The sequence below is a fragment of the Protopterus annectens genome, chromosome 8.part0 (assembly GCF_019279795.1).
Source record: "Protopterus annectens isolate FY-2018-M chromosome 8.part0, PAN1.0, whole genome shotgun sequence".
NCBI lineage: Eukaryota > Metazoa > Chordata > Ceratodontiformes > Protopteridae > Protopterus > Protopterus annectens.
Genome location: NC_056741.1, coordinates 636,942,098 through 636,968,283, shown reverse-complemented (window position 1 = coordinate 636,968,283; position 26,186 = coordinate 636,942,098). Strand labels below are relative to the sequence as shown.

General features: G+C 37.7%; 1 protein-coding gene across 3 annotated transcripts in view; it reads right to left on the bottom strand.

Annotated features, from left to right (window-relative positions):
- The window catches only part of FOXP3 (forkhead box P3), a 733,303-nt gene that overhangs the window by 261,246 nt on the left and 445,871 nt on the right, over window positions 1-26,186 (bottom strand). For all 3 annotated transcript variants that reach the window (XM_044080123.1, XM_044080122.1, XM_044080124.1), the window contains one exon: window positions 4,663-4,767. In XM_044080123.1, the coding sequence (XP_043936058.1) occupies window positions 4,663-4,767 (105 nt within the window). The remainder of the gene's footprint in view (window positions 1-4,662; window positions 4,768-26,186) is intronic.

Genomic DNA, 26,186 nt, shown 5'->3' with positions numbered 1-26,186 from the left:
AATGCGCACAGCAGTATACCACCTGGGCTTCCGACTTATGTACACAATGCATTTGCCTGTCTGTTGTATCAACAACACATATGAATCCCAAGCAAAAGGCAGAATCTTGTTGACAACTGTGCACGTCTGGTATTAACAAGTGGATGTTGCCATTACCTCATGCTGTGTTCACTTTCTCAGGAAAGAAGCACAGTAAGAGCAGTCCTGACAGACCTTGTGACCTTGTGAAAAAATTACATACATATTCTGGGAATGCACAAAGGGGCAATACTGCAGGGGTGCTGTTAGGGGATAGATATTATTGATGTAAAATTCTCTCTCTATCACTGTTAGTCTATGTCTACTGTTGTGGGGTGTAGCTCATATATTTGTTCTCTTTTTTCCAGGGAGGACTGTTGCAATAGTATAAGACTTGGATATTGTCACAAATTGTTCTCCATTCCAGAAAAGGAATTAGGGTGGTGACTATTCACAATCAAACACACTGCAGGACTACCATTCCAGTGATGGAGCTACTTCTGCTCTGAGTACCCATGTTTACAGTTTTGTGAAAATGCAAATTGCTCTTTGGCTTGCAGTCCCACATTCTGACTTGGACAAATGCATGCTGCAGAGATAGTGGCTGTATACGTGAAGCAGCTGTAAACTCCACTGTTTTCCCCCAAACAGTGGACTATTTCAAGATGACATCCTGTCACCCACCCAGTCTGAAAACACCCCATTCTGAATTGTTCTTTCTCAAGCAGGCTCTAGTACTAGCTGTTCTATGCTTGATATTTACTGAGCACGAAGAACTATTGTACTACTAAACAGAGCAGGTTGGCAAGATCATCTAGTTAACATCAGACCTTCATCCTACACTATTAGTACCAGCCATCATCCGTCCTAAAATGCATTCTTAATATTTCTTCTGTCCTTTCTTACCACGAGGAAGGGTTCTGTATACAGTTTGCAGAACATTCTGCCATTTTTGCTCTGCAGTGTGACCCACAGTGATTTCTCTCTCTCTTCTTGACTGCTTGCTCATTTATTTGGTTATTTTAATTGAGGTCTTTACATTGAGGATTACCTTACTCATACTTTATCAATCTGGTCTGTGTTTTAAACTGTGTATCCTGATATCCTTGCATCTCACTTATGGCTTTCTATATACCATGTTTCTCTTGCTATCACAATATCACCATAGTTTTTTTTCCCATTAATGCCACTTGAACAAGCATTTTTATTTCTGTTCCATAGACATGATACTTGTTACCTTCTGTTTTTTTTTTTGTGGTTCCTTTTTTGCCTCTCCCATGTTGGCAGTGTGTATGCCTTCTTCCCTAATTTACCACTTCTCTTTCTATATTGTTTTCATTAATGAATTTTAAAGCACAAACAACTGTAATCATACCTCTTAACTTGATAATCTAAGAAATCTGGACAAAGCTTAAAATAATGGTGGGACAAAGGCCCAAAAATGTGGATAGATTTTAAATATTGCTTTTATAAACTTAAAACGTTGTTAGAATAACAGGGTTTCTGTTAGCATGCATTTTCTGAATGACATGAAGTCTGAAACTGAAATGTATATTATTATTTTGTGACTTCAGTCCTTACTGATTTGCCAGAAAAGTACACACTTTATGAGGAACATATGAGGGAAAAATCTAGACAATCTGTCAAAATTTGGACAGTTGAGAGGAATGACTCTAATGTTTATGGGAGATACCAAAACTTTCCTGATGCTTTTCTATAATTTGTAGCTGTTCTGTTTAAAATGATTGCTAATAAAATGGTTAAATCCATTACTTAGATTTCTGATTCCCCTCATAGACAGATACAATTACAGCATAGGTGTACACCTTTCAAGTAGATCTGTGACCAGTAAGACATTCTTCTTTTGTTCAGGTGTTTTTTGAACCTCTATCAAGATGAAATACTCTAATGTCTAATGTCAATCTAATACTCCTCAAACTTTGCCCTGATCCCTTTTTTGAGTCAGTTCATTTATCCCTGAAATTAAATTTTCTTATCCTGTACATTCTTTCCTGTGGTCCTGAAGCATCTACCTCTGTCTGTTTCAGGGAAGTCATTAGGCAAATACCTTAACTTGCTATGCAAATCAGCCAACCTATGAAATAGCATTTCTTTTCTTTCTGTTATAAGGTTCCATGAAACCCTTCCTCTGGGTCTCCATTCTGGAGGATCTCAGTGTCCTCCTTGGCCTCCACTTGTAGTACCTCTATAAAGGGAGTATTTTTTACCAATGCCTAGAGGAATTGTGGAGGATAGCTGCTGAAGAGGTATTCCTCTTTTTCATCCTTGTGTTCTAGCTGATACTCATTCTATATAATGCCAGGTGTAGTAGTAATGGTCCTTGAGCCCATTTGGCATGACAGAAGATCTTTTGAATCCAGGACAGGTCAAGATGGAGGTCAACAATCTTTCCCCAATTCAAATATGTGCCTGCAGATGAAATATGTCAACCTTCAAAGCTGCTGCACACAGCCACAGCACATTAAAGTACTTCTACCATCATGTGCAAATTGTGCTATTTAACTGTTTATTGGATAGCTGCTATTGCTCATAGGTTCATAGAGTAGTACTAAGCTAACTGCCCTTGTGAGCCATTTTAAGCCTAGCCAATTATCCCTTATGAGACTCAAACCCTGCACCTTGTGTTTGTAAGGCAAACACCTTAACCATTAGGCCACCCTCCCAACCCCTTAGGCCACCCTCCCAACCCCTGCTTTTTACAGACTGTAGCATAATTAGGTTGTAGTTACTCTTACTGTTCGTTATACTCTCTTCCTTTACTCATCCTGCTCTTATCTAACTCAGATAATCTACATAAATCACAGTGCTTTCTTTATTCTTTTTTATTCATTCATTCATTCATTCATTCATTCATTCATTCATTCATTCATTGATTCATTCATTCACTTGTTCTTTAGGCAAATGAGTGTGTAAGCTAACCTAAACAAACCGTTTTGTCTTAAGACCCTATCAAAATTATAAAATTCATACAGTATATATGGGATAGTACAAGATAATAGTACTGTCCTTAGTGATTGACGACACTGAAATAAATAAAAAAAATGTTTCTTTCTTGCATTGATAGCAGGTGTGTAGCTGGCTCAACCAACATCCTGTGTAAGTCCCACAAACAAACAAATTAATCTACCACCTCAACAAGCTAAATCTACCACAAGCTCTTTAAGTGAAGAGCAAAAAATAGGGATTTATGTCCTGTTTATATGCCCTTCTCAAACCATCCTTCCTAACATTATAGTTAAAAAAAAACTTTTAAATTTAAACTATAGCAAACAGCTGCTACAGTTCATACCATTCATGGAGCACTGGGGTGCTCAGATTTTAGTAAAAAAAAAATTATTTTAAACTTTAGCAAACTGCTTGCTACAAATATAGCAAGCAGTTGCTACATTTAGATCACAAAGAGCACTGCAATGCTCAGGTTTTACATCAATGCAATACCCACTTTTAAAAGCAAGTATTGCATTAAGAACAATTGGGATAATGGGTAGCTGATCAGATTGTGCTAACACTTTGCACCCAGGGCAGTTCCCCCTTTCACCCCACACTAGCTACGCTACTAATTGATAATTATGTCTCCAGCTACCAGGGAGATATGATGCTTCTTTACCCTCCTCAGAGATATTGTAGTCTCCCGCTCGCTCATCATGGCTATGATCAGTCTCTGTATTATTGACTCACTTTGGTCAAAAATGAAGATATAGTCAAAAACAAAAAGCCAGCACAGAGTGGTATGTAGAATACAAATTTAATATGGCAACAGACTGGTTTTGGCAAAAATTACATAGCCTTCTTCAGTGTTACAAAACTTCCACAGATAGCCATATTATAAATTAATCAGTAAACTGGCAAGAAAAACTGATTGGTTGGTCACAATTGCTCATTAAGCCCCGGGAAGAATAACCCACCCAGTTTAATTACAGTTTAATTAAGATAATTAAAGTGGGTGGGTTATTCCCCCGGGGCTTAATGAGCAATTGTGACCAACCAATCCGTTTTTCTTGCCAGTTTATTGTAATTAATGTAATTTTTGCCAAAACCAGTCTGTTGCCATATTAAATTTGAATTCTACATGCCACTCTGTGCTGGCTTTTTGTTTTTGACTATTACATTAGTTTTTGTAGCCGTGCACTTGCCGTACTTGCTGAGGGCAGCTTGTCGTGCAAAAATGAAGATAGTCAACAATTGTGTGATAAAGGATAAAACCCTGAGAAGGGGAATATGTCCTTCCTTGAGGACTGTGTATTCACAGAGTTATTATATATAATTATCAGAGGGTGTTGGAGGGTATAGGGGTCAAGCCCCCTGCAAAAACACAGTTTTTATGAATGCTTGTTCCGTGGAGTTATCTCAGAGCATGAGCAGAAAGAGTCAATGTTTTGTGATTTCACATTACTATGTTGATATTAAGTGTGTTGTAGTAGCACTGAATTGACTATTAAAACCAGTTCCTTCTAGAAGGACAGAAACTTCTTGGACGCTTTTCCACTAACACTGCTGCTCTCAAACTAAAGGTTGAGAGTGCATTATGGGATATGTAGTATGTGTCATGCTTGCCTTCATATAGCTGGATGTCATAACATTTTAAGTAACCACATACAGCATTGTATGCATATATGTCTTTACCTGCTGTATTAGCACTGCTTGCTGCTGCTCCTGTAACATGGTCTGCAGGTGTGCTGAGTTGCTGAAGCTTTCTTTTGGAGACACCATCATCACTGGAGATTTAACCTTCATGAAGATGAAAAACAGACTGTTTCAAACACTGATTATGATCTATGAAAGAAACAATAACTATACACTACATGCCTATTAGCATGTACGTAGTGTGGAATATCACACCTCTAGTAGCCCATTTACAACTTACATTCCTGAACATTTTCTGAAAAATAAACTTAACAAGGATAAGATAAACAAAATATTTTGTGAATGATAAAAGTGATTAAAACTATACAAATTGCAATATTATCAGTAATAAGTACTGTTTGCAGTAATAGTAGTCAGTGCATACTTAGCCTTTCTATAAATACATATATTTCAATGCAAGCAAACCAAAAATTATATTTTTGCTATACTTTCACAAGCAATTTGTCATATCTTGGAAGATGTATAGCCTACACATATATTGCCAGAACATTTTTGTTAACCAGATATAAGTTTTCACACGATAAGTAATGCTTCTTTGAGTACATGTTTATTGAGATATTTACAGAAATATGAAAACATATGCTTAATTGTATAATTAGCAATATAAATAACACTGAATATTTCACAGGATGTGCCACTTATAGTGCAAATTTGAGAGACAATTTTCTTCAACAACATCTCCGCTTTCACCTGATGTCATGCAACAGTTTGTTGTTTGAAGAATTGAGTGCATATGGAAATACTATTTATTTCCATAATTACTAACAAACAACAAATACTATATCAGGTATAATGTTAAATAAATGAACATCAACAATGAATTGTCCTGCTTCCCCCATGGCATATTGCACTATACCCCTCAATAACATGTGGCACACTCAGATATGAAAATAAGAACATAAATATGAACATATGCATAACTGATTATCAGTGATAAATTTCTCTACTGCAGGTCACAATCTTAATGTCATTTTGTTAATGACTGCTTGCACTTTCTAATAATGTATATTATTAGCTAGAAAGCCACTTAGAAAATGAAGCCAGACCCAAAACGTTCTGGATGCCAAAAGGAGTTATAAGGGTGAACTGGAAGTATACTTAAAAGCTGCTATAGGCTTGAGTGAGTTGATATGTACATAAACATCAGGAATAATTTTGAAATGACCCATTTCAAATGTGGTCAATCAAATATTTAAATCTTACTGGTGCTTTTTGAGCACATAAAGTCATATAACACCAGCATTCAAAACATGTTGTTCTCTGTCTGCCCTCCAAAAGTTCTCATTCCTAAAAATAGTCATTGACATAAAGAAAGTCACTAAAATTGTCATAACCTTATAGGGTGTCTTCAGTACAAGCCATAGAAAGATGGACCATGATGGTAGAATAACCACCTACAGGCTTCACCAGTCTTTTAATGGAGGGAAAGTCCTGTAAGCCCTGAGTGTATTTTACAATATCCATCCCATTATCTTAAGTTATTCTTGGTACTATATTTTAGCGAACATTAAAGAATCAGATACTTGTCAATATTGTCATATAAAATATAGGAGAGAGGCAGAAAATCCATACACATGTTGGATGCAGGCTGCAATAAATAAATATGGAGAACGGTGAGGTAAAATCCGAGAGCTCATCTGTTAGATAACAGATTCTAGCTATGGTGGGCTAGGTGCAATATAAAATGTTCCTTACTTTACATTCTGAAATGTACTGATTAAATGTTTCTGAGTTAGGGAGATCACGTTGTTGAGAAGAGTGTAGCATATATACTAGTTTTTGCATGCTTAGAATGTGTATTTGCTTGTCAGATGGTAGTGCCAGTTGAGCAGTAGTGACTATATTAAATGGTGGATTGTATCCCAAGAGCGATCTCTGTTTATTAATATATACTGTGGAAAGTACATTAGGGAAAAGGCACAACAAATGATGATTAGCGTAACTTGTATCCAAGAGCTATCTGTATTTGAGAAGCAGTGACATTCACTGATAAAAGGTAAAATTAATTATGAGGCAACAGGAAAAAAGCAAACGTTGTTCTGAGCACAATGGCAGATTACTTGGCTAAAAAAGAGCTAAAACTGGTTGCTCACAACCAAAAAGACTTTTGGAGATATTTAATTAAAAATTACTGCGGTGGTGGTGCTGCGGTAGCATTGTCACCACACAGTTAGACGTTGCCCGTTCGATTCTCAGTTAGAGCGTCTTCTGTGTGGCGACATGCATGAACGGATGTTCCTTCGTTGAAGGTTGTGCGTTAGGCCCGGCAAGCCAGCATGTAAAACTCTACTGTCAATCATTAGTGGACCGGAGTTCCGCTGTGGCGACCCCTAACCGGGAAAAGCCGAAAGACACAAACAAACTTTATGGAGTGTGAAACAAGCAACTGGCTTAAATACCTGAATAAAATGAAAATGAGTTGGAATGTTTACATGGGAATAATTATGAAATTATAATTACAAAAGGACTTTCAATGGACAAATATAATGGGTATTTACGTATTATTGCAACCAGATTTTTGTGATCATAACGGTTGCTTCCCGATGTTTAAATGTAAGTGTTAATGGTGTGATAGTGTCAGACAACAAGATTTCTGTCACACTGAGGGTTGTCTTAGGCAGGGTTTTCAGTAAAAAAGTACAAAATTTATGTTGCTGTTTAGGTATTCACTTTAACGCCAGCATGTCATGTAGCTGCAGTAAAGTGCATACACGCTTCAACTGTCAGGGCTGCTGTCTTACTCACTGCAATTGCTCACCCGCCTCCTCCACATAACAAGGCACACACACACACACACACACACACACACACACACACACACACACACACACACACACACACACACACACACACACACACACAATGCTTTTACTCTACTTTTGTATTTTTAACAAATATCAAACATATGCTGAGGTGCAAACATGCCACAAACTACCAGAAGAAGCACTTCCACATGCAGTAACATGTTTTCCGTAGTGTTCTTAGTACCTGGAATCAGGAACCCATAGTCAGCTATCAACATAATCCACCCTCAATTTTGACAACCATTACTGTACGGCAACTTTCACATTGCAATGCTTACTGTCCACTATGTTTACAGATTTTGAAACAATTCTTACTTTAGCAAAAAGATCATGCCTGCATCTGTGTTTCCCTTCCCTCCTCACAGTAGAAATATTCCATTCAACAGTTTGCTTCCCTGACAATTCAAGCATACGTCCGTTATGCACGTCAAACAGAATGAGGATTTTTTAATGATTTTCTGTCTGTGAAGGTAGTGGAGAGGTTTTGGGACAGCAATAATGACTTTTAGCAACACTTTGCACTGTTTTATGCAGTTGTCTGTATTGAAGGACGTGAGATTCGCAACCATGAAAATCTGGTTGCCATAACACATAAGTACCATAGTAATAGTATGTAATAAGTATGAGGAAAGTAACAGCATTAAGCGATTTTGTTAGATTACAATTGGTCACATTTAAAGGTGGCACAGAGAGGATTATGATCAGGTCCCTGATTAGAACCAGGATGTTATGTGTTAGAGAAAGCGGATGCTGAAAAATTCACCTTGAGAATGAGAGAGTGATCATAATTATTTGTAGTGCATGGAGCTTTATTTGCTCCCAAGTACTACAAAAGTTAGAAAAAAAACATTGTAATTGCAATAAGTGTTAGCTGCTGCCACTCAGAGAGAAGCCACCCAAGAAAAGTATCACAAAATCAGCAATCGCTTTGGACTTAAAAAAAATCCAACTGCTGAGAGAGAGTGTAACAGTAGTTAAGTACCTTTCTGAAACTAGGAAGGTACTTTACAAGACTATTTTTTCACTAATTTTGGATTGTAATCTTGGCACTCTATGCACTACATAATAATTACTACATTAAAAAAGGCAAATTTAATAAATTAATGCTGAAACAAATGAAAAGAGTGGATTTTTTGGAAACTACCATAGTACAAAAGAGAAACAAAGCAGCTTCCTGATATCTAGATGAGTATGGACTTGTGTGGAACAACCATAGGAGTGTTGTGGCTTGTTAAACAAGCTAACAAAAAAAGAGATAATTATATAAAATCACAATTCACATGATAAGTGTGGCATGATTAAAATGACAACTATTTTGAAAGTGGTATTTCATCAAATGCTGAAATATTGATTGGGGTGTTGCTTAGGCCTGAATGTGGATGAACATGCTGAGAACATCAACCCTTTTGATGTCACTAAGGAAGAATGGTCAACTTATTTGAAGCTACATTATTTAAAAGGCCCTGTGTCCCACTTTGCCAAAATGTCTTTTGGTAAATAATGTAGCTCATCTCTTTCAAATATGTGTGACAGAGAGACACTGGTGAGAGGAATAATAGAGATGATTTCAGGCTGTCTTTGGAAACCGTATAATGCAAGGTATGCAGTGGTATGTCTTCACAAAACAGCATCTTACAGGCTAACTCACTGTTCTGCAGGAAAATGGAAGTATATAAGATTGTTTAGAAGTACTAATATTTAGAGCTAAACACGTCTAATAAACAATTTTTGGTTTTAAAAACTAAAATATCTGAAACCCTTTCTTTCATTTGCTATAAACCAAGGTGTGTCATAATGTTAATTCCATAGTGCAACATTGCAGAACTGTTACAAAACAAGCTTAAAGTTATTGCACTTGTGGAGATAAGAATTCAGAACAGATATCAAATATATTTACTGCAAATCTTTACTAATATATGGATGGGTGAATTTGTATTGCAGAATATTTCCACCTATACGTTTGCTGTGCTGTAAGATGAAACCCTTGCAGCAAGAGTTGTTTAATACACTAAAGCAACTCAGTATTTCTAGTCAAAAGTACATGCATAAATTTCTTTAGATACAAAACATTAGTCTAGAAAATGTAATTCTTGATTGTAAAGAAGATGGAGAATATTTTACTGTCAGTGTGAAATGTGCCAGAAGACCTTAATATCAATAACTACAGAAAAGATTGATATGCATACAGACCAGAAACTTGTCAGTAGAAAATATCATTCTGAGTATTTATGCAGAAATAACTGAACTACAAAAAGTCTGAATTTGTGAAAAATAAATGTTGGACTAGAGCCCATGAGAAATGACTAGTGACCCAGTATATGTCAGTTAACAATTCTTCAAAAAGTGTAGAAACCAGCCCTCCAGAAAAGCCTAGAAAAGGTTAAAAAATCAGTCATAGTTCTGTTACTATGCAGGACAGGAAATCTAAACCAAGGGCAGTTAACAACTCTAAAGAAACATCTGAAATTACAGCTTAAAAATTCTCATGAACAGCAAGTGTGTTAATATGCCCACTGACATGAAAAATACATGAGTCTTTAAAGGCCAAATGTGAAGAAGATCAGAAAAAGTAAGACAGAAAATCTGAGAATGTTGAACCCAGCAAACCAAGGTTAAAAGGGTCAAAAGCTACTGCTAATGAAAAGTCTGTTTTAGTATTTCATAAACAATTTGAGCAGAAGAAAACTGTTGATTATGACAAATCTGGTTGCATATTTGATATATTCAAAGAAAACACTTCTTTAGATACAACTGAAAGTTTCCCTCAAGTCACTAAAGCAAAAAGAGACACTTCACATACATAGGGTAATGCTGGAGGGGTCTATATTATAACATCGAAGTTCAAAAACTTTGAATGTTATAATATGGAACCCAGTAGAGCGAACGCTTAAAATAGCAAAGCTGCAGAACACCGAATACTTTCCTAGGGAAAGAATTCAGTGGGCCGTATCTGCAGCTTCGCTATTTCCTCAACTGTGGAGCGAAGGTTACGGACCGGGTTAAGGTAAGTGTGCGAATGAAGGTGAGTGTGCAATTGGGCATGGGTTAGGTGAGTTAGGGTTAGGGAGCGGGTCAGGTAAATGTGCGATTGTGTGGATGTAAGGGTTAGGGTGGGGTAGGTGAGTTAGGGTTAGGGAGCGGGTAAGGTGAGTGTGCAATAGTTAGGGACCTTAGGGTTAGGTTTGGGTTAAGGTAAGTGGGTAGCTAGTGGTGTATGTCTGGTTTAGTGTAGGATTTTGTGAAGTGTATGTGTGTGGATTATTTATTTTGGTGTGCTTGAGTTGTATGTATGTTTGTTGGAACAGCAATTTTAATCCCTGGGAAAAAATTTGCTATTCTGACTGTTCGGTTTTCTGGTGTTTCGATTGAATGGGTTCAATATTATAACATTCAAAGTTTTTAGACTTCGATGTTATAATATAGACCCATGCTGGAGTAGTCTGAGTTTTTTTAATGCAGTTGTAATAAACATAAAGACAATTTTTTATTCAGACATTTATAGAAATGAAACTGCTTGAAAATGTTGGATTAATGACTACTGTCCCTGAGTATGATTTGTATATCAATTTTTATAACAGATGTTTATCACTCTATACTTGGTCATAATTTGCTCTTGATTTCATTTGTCAAATATGTTCTTTAATTTTATGGTTTAATTGCCAAAAAAGTTATTTCATTTTCTAATTGTTTTTACACTGAAATTTTATTTGGAACTTTTCTCCCTGGGACTCCACTGAAAAGGGACTGTTGATCTCAGTCAGACTATCCTGGTTAACAAATGGAAATAAATAAGTTAAAAACAACAAATATGTTTCTTAATGTTTGCATATAAACATTGTACAATTGTTAGGCAGTAAAATTAGAAAACTAAAAGGACAAATAATAAATTAAATAAAACAGAGGTATAGTCCTGACTTTCAGATTTTCACTTGAAATTCCAATCCCAAAAGTCAAAAATCAGTATTGCCAAAATGATGAGAGGAAGAAAATACAGAGAAAGCAAATAATGACAAAAATAGATTAGTTGTGTTTTCTTGACTTTTTATGTGTAAGCACCTTGTCGATATTTTTGTGGAACTTTTTCCCACACAAAATGTGCTCCAAAAATGAAAGCATCAGATAACAGAATGTGAGTAAGTTCAGTTTCAAGTTCAAGCTCAGTTTATTATGTTTGTATCCAGTCATAATAACAAATAAGTTCATAGATTAGATTAGTACTAAGCTAATTGCCCTTGTGAGCCATTTTAAGCTTAGCCAATTATTCCTTGTGAGATTCAAACTCTGCACCTTGTGTTTGTAAGACAAACACCTTAACCATTAAGCCACCCTCGCACCCCCTGGGTTTAGAAGATGAAAAGTAAAGCAACAAACAATATGTAGCAGACAAATGCTGGAATGCAAAAGCAATGCAGATGCAATAATATAATTTCTTGAATCCTAAAGTACAAGTAATATCAGATGCTAAGGTAAATAAACGTCTTTTGGGGGAACTCTTAAAACCTGACAGTACTGGGGGATTCTCTCAGCCACTGGGGGAGGAGAAGTGTAGAGGCTGATTAGTGCTACTGGTCTTCAGCTGTGGCATGCATTCAATCTGTCCACTGCAATTTCTTCAACTGCTGATGGATTGGAGACATTGTGCCAAATCATCTTTTGGCAACAGTTGAGTTTTCCCCTTTTATACACTGTTGTTCAGTCTCAGAATAGATTTATATAATTTGGGGGGTGCAGGGGGCTTGCACACCTGGAAAAATGTTTTTGAGTATTTCAGCTTAATTTTTCAGTGTATTGGCAGTTGAAGAAATGGCTGTTGCTAGATTGACTTGAATCCTACAGATGCACCTTGGGTGCATTTAACAGCTGCAAGGAAGAGGAATGGAGGGGCTTACAAAAAGTAATTTAGACCAAGTGAAGGTAAATCCTGGTACAGTAAGCAACAAGTCTAGTAATAAAAAAATCAGTGTAGCAGGAACCACTTACAGATGAGAATTTCATTTAACAATACAAATATTAGGTAACATAACAGCAAGCATGTTCATGCTCACAAAGCATTTTCTCAAGTTAATAGATATATTATGAGTGGCAAATGAGGAGGACCCCAAAGCTTGCCCCTGTACTCAAGACATAGTCAAAGTATTTGGTATCTCCTAACTTTACATTAGTTTAGTCATAGAGGAGGGTGACAATAGCATGGCTTCCTATCCCCAATCTTGACAGTTCTGAGGTGGTGCACCTTAGAAAATCTGTGGAACATTACGTCTACAAGATAAGGACTCAAGTTTTTTATCTAACCAGTTTCCTGTTATGAAAGTAAGATCAGTGTCTTGCAACAAATGTATAATAATGCCAGCTTTGTTGAGGATGTACCTTTCAATATATGTAGAAATATCGCATTTTTATACAACGTGTGCATGACATACAGTAGTGAATACCCCAGACTTGGTACAACATAAAATATCTGTGAAAACTGCCACTGCACTTATCCCATGTTTATTAGATAGAGTATTTATACCACCAATGTTAGCTTTATTTTACAAATAATTTTCAGATTGCTATTCTGTTTGGTATAGAAACATACTGTCACAGACTGCATAAGATTTTAGTCCTTTTATATGGGAAAGACAAACAGAAAGATAGATAACTGTACTGTCATCTATTTCTTTTAGACAGCTCTAAAATATTTTAATTATAGTATTAGAGCATTTTAATTGACTTTAATTGTAGTGCCACTCACCTTTTAGCATCATTGAAGCTTGATGTTTGACACACCTCATCATTCTGAGGAAGTTTCATTGCTGAGAGGAACAAAAGAGTTAAACCTGTAACTGCTACTTTTGTTTCATATTTTCTAAAAATAAAGCATGTTTCTTGAACTGCTCACTTGGATGTGTACCAGTGTGTCCTTGTTCTGGATTTCACATGTACACAGTATTACTCGTGGCCATTTCCTGGCTTGTTTCTTTCTTCTTATGCCTTATTTTGGGAAACCTAATCCTCAGTTTGCTTACCAGCCTCCATGCCCAAATTGGTTGATGTATGTAACAACCACATGAGCTGACCTACTGATTCACGCATCTTTGCTCATTCTAGTTTCCTATCTGCATCACTCCTATTCCTCCTCTCTCATCACCCTTCTTCCCTTTGTTTTTCACATGCTCTACACCACGTAACTGAGAACTTCTACTTTTTTCTTTCATTTTCACTGAGGCTTTCTAGTTGCCACTTTCTCTTCCTACGTTTTTCTTCATTTCCTGTACCTGTCATTCCCTGAAGTTCGTTTATTATTGTAGTCCCATCTTTAATGTCTTCCTTCTTATCTCTGTTTTGGATCTGCAAGACTGTTTTTCTTACTTTACCATGTAGTGATGTATAACCAATCTGTTTCATCCTCTGTAACCTATTACTAACAGTGTATTGAACATGTATGCATTCTTGAATGTTAAAATATATAGCATATTATATAGATGTCTGCTTCTATTATTTTGACATATTTTATGCTATATATGTTATTTGCTTGTTACTATACTGCATACTTCATGGAGATTTTCTCCTTGAGCATCTGCTTAAATTGAGTTTCATCTACCTGGTATAACTGAATTACCAAAATAAAGAAAACACTAGTAAATAAATGCAGGTGACAATTTAATAAAGAGGATAACAAATATTTTGATATTGGATCCAGTTTATATATCTGTGCCGAAAACAATCCCACAAATTAGGGTTTAACTGGTCTGAATTATTATTCTGTTTTAAATTACCAAACTGCAAAGTTTGAAATGGTTAAACAGCTGCAAACTGTAGATGCACTTGGATTTACTAATCAGAAAAGATTTGTCAATTTCGTGAAAGTGCCATTGCAGAAATTCAAAGTAATGAGTCACAAACACAGAAAATCAATATGAATGAAATCCATAAATATGAAAAAACTTCAAAAGGAGATGAAAAACACACAAAAAGCCAACATTAATTTACCTCCTTACCTGAAATACAAGGGACAGTGTCCTTTGTAGTATCAATTCTGAAGTCACTACATATTGTAAGGAAAAGGGCTACTTTTTCCACTGCAGAGACCACTTCCAGATCAGAAAATACAGTGTGGTAATTCTCCTTAGGTTGTCAGTACGATTTGTATTAATCATAGCAGTGCATACAGTGTCCTTTGATCTATGACCTCACAGCAACCCCTACTAAGCATCAGTGATGTAATGCTTGTATAGTACACCTCATATAGAAGCACAATACTTCTTTCACTATGTGTTTACATGTGACCACATTTCAGTGAATGGTAAATTCAAATACACATATTCACATGGCAAAACTACAAGGACATGTATTTTATGTTGGTGGCAAAATAAGTATTGTCATAGATTTAAATGTCCCACATATAACAACACATCATTTTACAAATACATCTAACTAGTGAAAGTAAGGCAAAATACTGCTAAAGATCTGTATCAGCTTAACATCAGCTCACAATTGATTACTTATAAATGATTTGAATGGTCTACTGAATCATGGAGGTGAGCCTTAGCTGAAAGGGCAAAGCATGAGGTGCTAAATTTAGGTGAAGTGATTAAACATTGCATTATTCTTTCAGTTTTAGTACCAAATGCTGTTATGCAATGCTATGATTTTAATGCTTTGTTTCAGAAATGTGGTTATTTTATATACTTACTGTTTCATTGCAAATAAAATGTTATGGTTTTGTAAATGAGAATCTGTGGAAAAGTTAAAAGGAATGAGGGACAATGGCCCCAAATCAGAAACCCTTAGATCTTGATAACAGACACTTAAAAATGAATAATTACATATCTTAAGAAGAAAATCTGCTAATTGTAATGTTGTTGTTCACTGGATATAATATTCATACTTCTGTTACAAAATAACATAATTTAAGAGACACAGAACAGAAAGAAGTCTGAAGACAGATTAGGGGCATAAATGCCAGTTAGGGATTGCTGAAAGGCATACTGACCAGTGAGCATGGCAAGACGTATAAATGATGTTTGGGAACAAACCAATTTGTCCAGAGATGCTTTAAAGTAGTTAGAGGAAAGGTGGGGATGGGTAGTAGAGGTGTATAGATTTTGTTGGGGGGGTGGATGTCAAGGTGAGTGGGAGGTGGAGAGAGTTTAGTTAGATTAGTGGGTAAGGAAGGGTTAAAGTTTGAAGTATGAGTGCTGTGGAGGAAGTGAGGTAAGCGTAAGGAGAGGCTAACTGCATTTTATATGAGGGTAGCTGGGTTGGGAGATCAGATTTAGGTGTGAGCAAAACTTTTTTTTTCTTTCCCCCTGTTCATTCATTGTTACTTGAATCACAGTAGTGTCATTGTGATGTAGTATTGTGGGGCAATATCCCCTATGGTAGTTCATTGGTGGTGGGGGGAGAGGAAAATTGTGGATTTTCTGCTGGGATGGTTCCCTGCTGAGCCGTGAGTGTCAGTGTGTTTCACAGGCTGTGAGGCACATCCTAGTAATGGTTGCTCACTGCACATGAGTGGTGTAGTGCTAACCGTTGTCGGGGGAGAGCGGGGAAGATAAGGAGGATGGGTGGACACTTCACCCACATTCATTTTTTTGCTATCACGAGAGAATAAGGGAATTGTGCTAATTTCTTAACTTAACATAAAAAAAAAGAAAAAAAAAAGAAAAGAGGCTGGATCGTATTTACAGTTTAGCATGCTTACAAGGCTGGTTCAGGAGTTACATCACGCATACTTTGGAATTATCTTTTTAGTGTTAGTTTTGTTATATCTCCCTGTATACACAGAAGGGCAGTTAAAGCAACAACACCAATGAGAGCTCCATGACTGCATTCAGGCAGACATGTCCTTAGCATATACCTTGCAACTGTACCTCATTAAGAGAAGGATGTTCCTCAGTTTGAGTTTAATTTTAGGTCTAAGTTCCTCATTGTTCAACAAAAAGAAAGTTGCTAGAAGTCAGAGGGTGTTCTGTACTATTGCATGGTTAGCACATCTTTACAGAGTCAATGGAGCAGTGGTTTAGCTCATGTATACACAGGACCATACCTATCAGCTTCTTAAGTGGGATAATAAGGGGAGGCATACAAAGATAAGGTGGGATGAGTATCGGCTGTTATTTGTGTAAGTGTGTAGCACGATTAATGGTCAAGGAAGATGGTGTGAGTTAGGGTTGATGGTAAGTGTTACCAGCTGCAGGGAAAGTTTAATTCTAGTTAGCTGTTTAAAGCTGGACTGGATTGATTAAGGGAGAGATACAAATTGATTCAAGCTGAGTAGTATATTTGGTTAGAAGCTGTTTGAGGCATCTCTGCCCAGTATGTTCCTTAAAGAAAATGCTATATTTTAATTTCATACAGTCACGCTATAGTAGGCAACTGATGTAGTCGTTAAGGAGATAGAAAACAAGGGAACAGTGGGGTGCGATAGGTATCACTTGAAGAGGTGAGGGACTCAAGGCTTAGGCAGCTTTGGATTTTAAAGGGTATTTTAATCCAAAGGTAGGAGGATTTTCTTTTTTTGGTTGTAGTGTGCAGAGTTCTTAATGTTTTCTTTTCTTGGCAGATGGCTGGAATGCAGAGTTTGAGGCAAAAATGGGCGGCCATTGTATCTCGAGTAGAAGAGATGTTTTGGAAGCCACCAACATGTGAGTCGCCTGCAGTGGAGGAACCTGGTTTGTCCAGATGGAAGAGGCAGGGACAGGTATCAAACAGCATCTGATGGCCTGGGGAAAGCAGAGATGGCAGATGAAGGAAAGCACTGCAGTGGAGGTTCCATCTGGTGGAGCAGTGCATGATAAAGTTGCAGGTAATGATATCCTGTTAGGAGTTTAGGCGACATATTTGACTTGGGTTTGGGGCTAGCCCAGGGGTAGGTGAAAGTGGGGAACCATTTCAGCAGCTTAGGGAAATTGTAAATGCAGTGAGGGATCAGGTGGGATTTAGTCAAGGGTGGACAGGTCCAGAGAGGTACATTGAGTAAGAAGGGTAGCTTAGGGTTGTCATTAGGAAGTTTAGGGTCATAATTAAAGGGGGTTAGTAGCAACAGCAAGAGGGGAGTTCAGATTTTTGGATGTGACCTGGGGACTGGCTAGCTATGACCCCTCACATACTGGCTTTGGTTAAAGAACCTGGATAGGTGAATAATTGGATATTTTTCAGTTAATTGATGCTGAAGGGGTGCAATGCTTATTGGAACTGGAGATAGCAGATAGCAAAAAATCCTTTAGTGGCCTTAGCTGCCCTGGGGTGGAGAAGAGTGGGTAAGCTGCCAGCAAGAATGTGGAGCAATTGGGTGTTAGGTTTCATGTATTTCATGACAGGTTGGTTGGAAAAGGATAACTCCATGGCATTACCACTTTTGGATTATTTTCTCATGATTTATGAGGTTCAACAGCTGTGGGCCTGGAATGCCTGGTTGTGGTATGATCAGTGGTTCCATAAGCAGAAAGCGATGGTCAATCCTTGTGTTGGGAAGTTAGACACCCTGACATTTGGTTAGCCACTATGTTGGATAATTTTAGGGCCATTAGCAGAGGGGGTAAGCTAGAAAGGGTGTTGGGGTTCAGTGGGCTTTTAATTCAGGGTGTTGTTCATGGATGGCATGCAGGTTTTCACACACTTGTTCAAAGTGTACAGGCATACATCCAGCTGTTCAGTGTGGCCATTGGAAAGGGAATGTGATCACTCCAGGCACATTTCCAGTCAAAGCGGGAGCATTGTCTTCTTTGCTCCAGGGATTTCAAGGTAATTTTCGAGAGCATAGGGGAGGAGTGTCCTTCTGGGGACAGAGGAGAAGACTAAGTGACCCATTCACCCATTAAGGTGTGGGCATTCCTGCACATGCTTAGGCAGTTTCTTGAGTTGGTGGTGGTGGATGAGTTAATTATAGGATTTTACATTGTATTTTTTATTAAGGCGGGGTTTAAAGGGGAGGGATTACTATGTAAGAATTTGCACGTGGTGTGGGGAAGGGAGGAGATTCTCAAATATTTGCTGGAGAAGGAGCAGGGTATGGGCAGGTTACTGGGCCTGTTTGACTGGCCTTCCTTTGTCAGCTTTAGGGTGTCACTATTGGGTTTGGTCCCTAAAAAGTAACCTAGAGAATTTCGGTTGATTTACCATTTGTCCTATACTGAAGTGAACTCAGTTAATGATCTCATTTTGTTAGAAGATGTTGAAGTTAGGTATGCCTCATTGGATAACACAGTGCAGGTCATTTGGGGGGGGTTACAGATCCATGGCTGGCAAAGGTAGATATTGAATCTGCTTTTTGGTTACTACCAGTATGGCAGGAAGAGTGGCCATGGTTAGGTATGGTGGTTGAGAACAAGTTTTACTTTGACAAGGCCATGGTGATGGCATGTTAAGTGACCTGTGCCACTTTTGAAAAGTTTAGCAGCACTGTCTATTGGATTTGGCAGCAAAGGGTGGGCACTCAGAAGGGGGTGCTTTATTTTGATGATTTCTTATTGATAGGCAAAGGGTTTGAAGGAGTGCTGGAGGGTATGTGGAAGGCCCTGTCAAGGGCATTGTGGTTTTTGGGATTGTTGGTAGATGTGGGATGAGGCTTGCTTTGTTTACCATGTGAGAAGGTAGAGCACTTGAAGGAAAAGATTGCTTTGGTGAAGGGCAAGGATAAGGCATGGATTAGGGACATTATTAAGCTCCTAGGGCTAATTAATTTTGCTTTTCAGACAATTAATCCTGGGCATACATTTTCCAGGTCAGTGCCTTTTTTGTTGAAAGTTGGGAGAAGCCACATCATTGGGTGAGGGTTGGGAATCTTGCTTGTGCTGATTTAACTTTGTGGTGAGGATTTTACAGTCAAAGACAACAAAATCTAGATTGCTTTTGTTAGTATTATGAAAATTGGTTCTGCAGAGTTTGTTGATAAACTTTTCTTTTACAGTTGTGCATTTGGCTGGTGTTAGAAACAGTATTGTTGACAGTTTATTTCAATTTCTGTTTTTCAGATTTTGTCAGTTAGCCCCGGAAGCAGCAGGCAAACCAGTTGGGTTACCAGACAAGGTATGGCAGATTGGACTGAAGTAACAAGACAATTGGTGTAGCAGTTTTGGGCAGTTTCCACAAAGAAGGTGTATGGTAGGGCTTTATATGATTTTGATAAATTTGTTTTGTAGCTGTCTGAAGAAGAGGGAGTTTGGTCAGAGAAATTTTTATTGCAATATTAAGCTTGGGCTTGGGTGTGAGATAAGGTGGTCAAGTTGGTTAGCGTGGATTTGGCTGCCCTTGTATATTTGTGCAGCTGGCAGGATTGTAGGATTTGACAAAATCTTGGACAGTAACTTGCATGTTAAAAGGGTGATGTACTGTTGCCAGCACTAGGTGGATAGGCAATGTCAGATGACAAGACTGGCGCTTAAGGTTTTGTTACAGGATTTAGAATTAGTGAATGGTGACTCAGTGGAGTATAATTTGTGGGTGATGTTGTCACTGTGGATGTGCCATGGGGTGTTTAGGGTGTCAGAGTTGTTAGGGTCATTGGTTTGGCAAGATGTGACTGTATTTTCTGCATCAGTAGAGATATGGTTGTGTAGATGTAAGACTGACCAGATGGGGAGGGGCATGCAGATTGTGCTGGAGAAAGACAGAAATGAATTGTTGTGTCCTGTGTGATGGGTAGGAGATTATGGCAGTCTCATGCTAGGAGTCCATAGAATTTGTTTTTTCAGTTGAGAAGGAGTAAGGTCATAATGAAAAATCAGTTTGTGTGTATGATGAGAAGGGCTTTTCAGTGTCTTGGTTTCCCAAGAGGGGGGTTTTCAACTCATTCATTTCGCATCTGTAGGACTTCTAATTTGACAAGAGAAGGTAGGTCAATTGAGGTTATTAAGAGTGTAGGTCATTGGTCTTCAAATGCATTTTTGTCTTAGATAATTGATAAATTTGGTTGTTTTAGTAATTAAACATTTTTTTTTTTTGGGAAAGAAGGTTGTCATCCTGGGTCATTCCTATATTCGCTGGGTGGTGAACCGGGCTGCAGTTAGGCCAGATGGCAGTGAGTTGGGTTTACATAGGCTCTGGTGGAGAGTGCTATGGCATGGTATCTAACATTTTGGTGGTACATTTGGCAGGTAACAATTTGGTAGTAATTCCAAAGAAACAGTTTATGTACAGGATATTAGAAGATTTAGCTACTTTGAAGAGGGCTTTTCTGGGCATGAGTATTGTGTGATCTGAAATAATACCACATTTGTTTTGGAAGAATGACAGTAGTTTTTGGGGTTTAGAGCAGGCTCGTTAGTTTGTTAATTTTAGGTTGTCAAGGCATTTGGTGAATTTGGGTATTCATACGATAGAGCATAGGGGATTTGATGATATGGGCACAGTTTAGTTTAGGGAAGATGGGGTGCACCTGAGTGAGTTTGGATTGAGTTCATTTAATATACACCTGGCTTTATTTTTGGAAGGTGTGGTGAAAGTGTTGCAGTAAGACAGGGTGAACAGCCTGTTTAACCTGGTGGGTGGAGAAGAGGGGCAGGATTGTCCCTCTTCTATTCCCCCTCTGGTATTGGGCATTGGGTTCAAGGAGGTTGGTTGGGGATAGAAATGAGCCATGGTGCGCTGCTTTGATAAATGAGAGAAAGTGAGTGATTGAGGCAATGTTGCTTATTTTGTGTCAGGGTGAGCTGGATATGCTGCCCTGGAGAATTGTTACACGGATGTTCATGCTGTGATTAATAAATCTAAGAATGTTGTACAATAAAGTTGTGATTAAAATGTTTAATAAAAGGTCATCAAATGCTATTTTGGTGCAGTGTGAGTTATTTGAATGGGATCAGGACAAACTTGTTTTACTCAGATTGCTTCCTTTGCTGACACGTCTGCTACTGAAGAGTTGAAAATTTGACAATGCAGTTAAATGTGATTTCCAGTATTCTTATTTGCTGGTATGGCAAATTCGTTGCATAAATAAGTTTTCATAAATTAAGATTGCAAATCAGTAGAAACAGAACACATAATAGTTTTAGCATCTGACAGCTCTTACCTGTTTCTTCTAAATATTTCAGTGATACTTTTATTGGGCACAGTTACAAGACAGACCTTGAGGAGTTATTGATTCTTAGCTGTCATTACCAATTAATATAGATGCCAGTTCCTTCCAAATGCACAATAACATTGTGTATTATAGTAATAATAATAATAGTAATAATTATAATACTTGCTGCTATCATTAATTATTTTGCAGTGCATGGAGTGCTGTTATTACACTAAAATATCAGTTAAATGACATCTTGTTTTAGTGCTGTTATAGCATGAGACCTGATCTTAACAACATTTAGAAGGGTGCTTAACAATTGTTAAATATCCCCTATGCATTTTTAAGATTGTGTTTGGCATTAGACACTAAGAGCTCACAGTGCTGGTCAATAAATAATAGCAGCAGAATATGAAACTCATTAATTTCAACCCTGTTTCTGCCTATTGTCTATGATATCACACTCAGTAAAAAGGTATTTGGGAACCAGCTGCTTCCCTTACACAGGGCATATGTAAAGATATAAAGCAGTTCCCAGCTGCAATATCAGTTTTCAAAGCTGGCACAACACTTCAGTTTTTTTTATTTATTTTATTTTTCTGTAACAAGTAGTACATGGAGCAGACCAATCTCCATCCATGCACTACAAAGAATTATGATCAGACTCGTGATTGTAACTTAATATTACTTGTTCTTGATATGATGCCAAGACTCTCCTCTCAGCTTTACTCTTGAGATTAATTTATTGGCATTCATGTCTTGAACACATAATAAGCAAGTTATGATTGGAGACCCAATCATAATTGTCTATGAGCTATTAATGAACTACTTCCTGTTGTTTAGGGTTTGAGTCCCTCAGCCTCCATTCACCTAATGTATGACTCTGAGCAGGTCATTTAACCAGACAGTACCATGGAGTAGATAGGAAATCAGACTAGGATCCATAATGGTCTCCTGGACTGCATTCCTAACAATTATCTATGAAACTATACAGTTACTAATATCTCACATTATGTACTTAGTTAAGATTACAAAAACAGAAGGCATTACCATCAAGTTAGTAATTGCAAAGCACATTACTTATAGTGTAACACCTTAATTAAGATTACATTGGCTAGGAAATATAAACAGCAAATGATTTAATAGGTAAACTTAGTACAGTAAGGGTGTATGCTTGAGAAATGTCATATCCAAATACAATAAATTCACGTTCAAGAGGAGGATCCAGAGGTATTGCATTATTTGCATATAGTAGCATACACGTATTCAGTAGCTTAATTTCATGTGATAGATGGTTATACTGTAGACTAAAATGTTTTAAAATTATTTATGAATGGTAAGATATAATGAAGTTTCTATTCTATTCCAGCAAATCTTTGGAGTTTGCCTGAAGCAAATATAAAGAGCATTAACACATCATTTGAAGTAAGTTCTTATGTTTTGTGTTCCAAGATTTCTTAGATATTACATAGTCATAACACACTTATGTTGCTCCATTCCTGCTAATGAAAAGATATTGGGGGGGAGGTGGAATTCATGAAGTTACCATGACATGTACACTTTTATGTACATGCCACAGTACCCTTCCCTAACATGGTGCTGCACAGTGCTCTAGCTTGAAGACATGCAGCACCACTTAGGACTGGCCCTGGGGCATGTTGAATGCTAATGATGCAGTCTGTAAGAGAGGCATATTCTAATTAGCCTTGTACTCTATCTCTCTCTCTCTCTCTCTTCCCCCCATAACCAACTTCAGGAAGGCATCTACATGCTGAGCAATTCAAGAGCTCACTTAGCTATGTAGATCAACATGTTCAGACTAACCATGTTATGGTATCAATTACCTACCATAACTGTGAAATTGGGATGGGGGTGGGGAAACCACTATACACCAGAGATGACTATTTACTTAAGTGCTTCCATGGCACTGACATCACTATGGGGGTCAGGGGTGTGGGGGGAATCATTAGACACCAGGGATTACTATTTATTTAAGAGCCTTCACATTATCTACATCACTACAGGGATCAGGGGTGGGGAGAATCGCTAGAAACCAGGGATGACTATTTACTTTCTTTGTGGGCCATAACATAAACTATTACTTTGGTTGGGTTTGGGGCATAGACAAATACAGGGACTGTGGTGAGTGGATGTTTGTGTATGAATGTATACTTGTTTGTAAGGGTAACTCCTCATCCAGTTAAAATGAATTTTTTGCAGGCTACATATGAGCCTGTTCTTACCCAGATCATTCCACTACAAACTCACAATTTAACAGTCCCTCTACAGCTGATGCCCCAAAGCAGCTGGTCTATACAACTCTTCCCCATATAGGGTATGATCTAGAGTATGTGCTCCTTCCCATAACTCCATTCTTGAGTGAGTCTGAAGTTGAAGCACTAAGCATATATTTTTTTAGGAGGTGAGAGGAATCCCACAGAGACATAGAGAGCATGTGCAAACTACATTCAGGTATTGGACAGAGACTGGGATCAAACCTTGCACCTTGTACATAGGGGGTAAAGGCTTTAACCATTATGCCAACTGGTCTCTCTTTAAACAACACCTTCCCCCCAACCCCACCACATGTCTCTAATCTCCATCAGGGATCAACTACAGCCTTTATTCTTATTATGAATATAAAACAGTTTGCTTGTTACACCTTCTCATTGCTCTCACTGTGGAGTGTACACAGACATCACCTCACTTTTTGTGAAATATGGCCTGCTTGTGATATTTTTGATGAGTTATATCACTTCCTGTCTGCAGTCAGGATAAGGCATTATAAGGACCATTATGAGTGTTACATGGGGCATTGACGATTTATTTATTTATACAATTTTTTAACTGGGGATTTTATTTTATTTATGCTAACTTCATCTAATATTTTTGTGACTACAAATGAACTAATTTATTTTCATTCAGGCAAAACAAATAGACACATTGCTGCCTCTCTGTGTCTTAAATAATAAGGACAGACAATTACACTCTTCATTTTTGTCTGCCTTAAGTCACACATGGGTAATGTGGTATTCATATGTCATAGTTTTTCCTGATGTTACAGTGAAATGATTTATGTGACAAATTGTCTCCAGTTTTCTAGATGTTATCCAGATGTTTTGTGGGTCAGTAAATATGGTGGCACACAGGGCACATGTCTATCTATGAAGCTGTAAGCCCCAGTGAGTGCCCCAGCCCTAGAAGAATAGAAAACTAAAAAAAATATATTTCTGGTGTTAGCTGTTGAATGGGCTGTGATAGCATCATCAACAGTCAAGTGATTTTTATTAGTAGTAGTTGTGGCCTGAAGTGAGTGTGTTTTTAGCATGCCATACCACAACCACAACTGATAAAGAGTATTTGTCTACTGCTGTTGTTACCATGGCTTCTCCTACAACTGTGCAACTAAAAACAGAAAAGCACATATTATTTTTTCAGTGGTAATAATGCTATGCTTTCATGCAGCTAAAGCTTTAGAATCAGATTCAGAGGAGTGTTGCACTAGGAATGAACTGCAGTCTTAGGTATGCTTTATAGCTGAATGCCCTGTTGTTATTACGTGACTGTTTTGCAATGATATATCAGTGTGACAAAGGCAAAGGCTGGGATTCCTAATGGTTACCACTAAATGTTCACCAACTGTACACTCAGTGTAGCCTTTCTAAGTGAATACGTAGCGCAAGCAATGTGGTAGGGATATACTTGAATTGAATGAATAAAGTGTACATTAAGTATACACTCAGTGATAACCTCTATGAACCCCAGGGAAAGTCTAGCAAAGACAGATCCCTGTGGCTTTGGTTCATATGCCTTTAATGCCAGTTGGACATTTTGCATTATATTCATTTTTTTATGGTGGGTTAGATAGTGAACCTTGCTTAGTGTGCTGAATACAGTAATGGCCTATATTACTTTACTAAAGTGTCATTACATATACAAGTAAAAATCCTATTTATTTTTCCTGAGTGCGGATTTTTTTTGTCACTGGACATAAGGCCCCTGCACCCCCAGTTTAGACTTGCGTGTTGTAAGCTACATTACAAGAAGATAAAGTTGTGCATTTGTCCTCATAGTTGGAATGATCATCTAAGTGCACTGTATATCTGAAGGTTGTTATATATTATTCTGAGATGCTGGCTATAATACTTAGTACAGTTACAGAGAAATGGTCCTTTATTACTAGATATGGCTTTGCCACTCATTTCACTGTCTCTCTCTCTGGCTGTAGGACACCGGATCAAATAGATACAATGCCTACAACTGTTTGATCACCACCATTTGGTCAATGCAGACAGATGGTTGGCAGGTATCAAGATCAGTGATTCCCGGTCAAAGGAATAGTCCATTTCCCCAGGGATTATGCAGTCTTTAGTTATTATATACAATTAGCAAGGTGTGTGGGAGTACGGGGGGGGGGGCTTGCCCCCCTGAAAAAATACTTGCTGTTGGTTTAGTCTGCTCTGGGGTAATCATTGGAGCATGAGCAGAATGTGTCAATATTTGTTTGTTCAATGTTTTGACATCAGTCAGATTGTTCCCATTTGAACGGGTGTCCTACACCCATATACACTGCATGTTTTCAAGCTGGCAAACTCAGCATGTATCAGGATCATATTACTGGCATATTTTTTTATTAAACTAGAACCAAAAACTAACTTTTTAGGGGAAAGGACATATCTTCTGTAATTTTTATATGTTGTAGCAAAGTATGCATG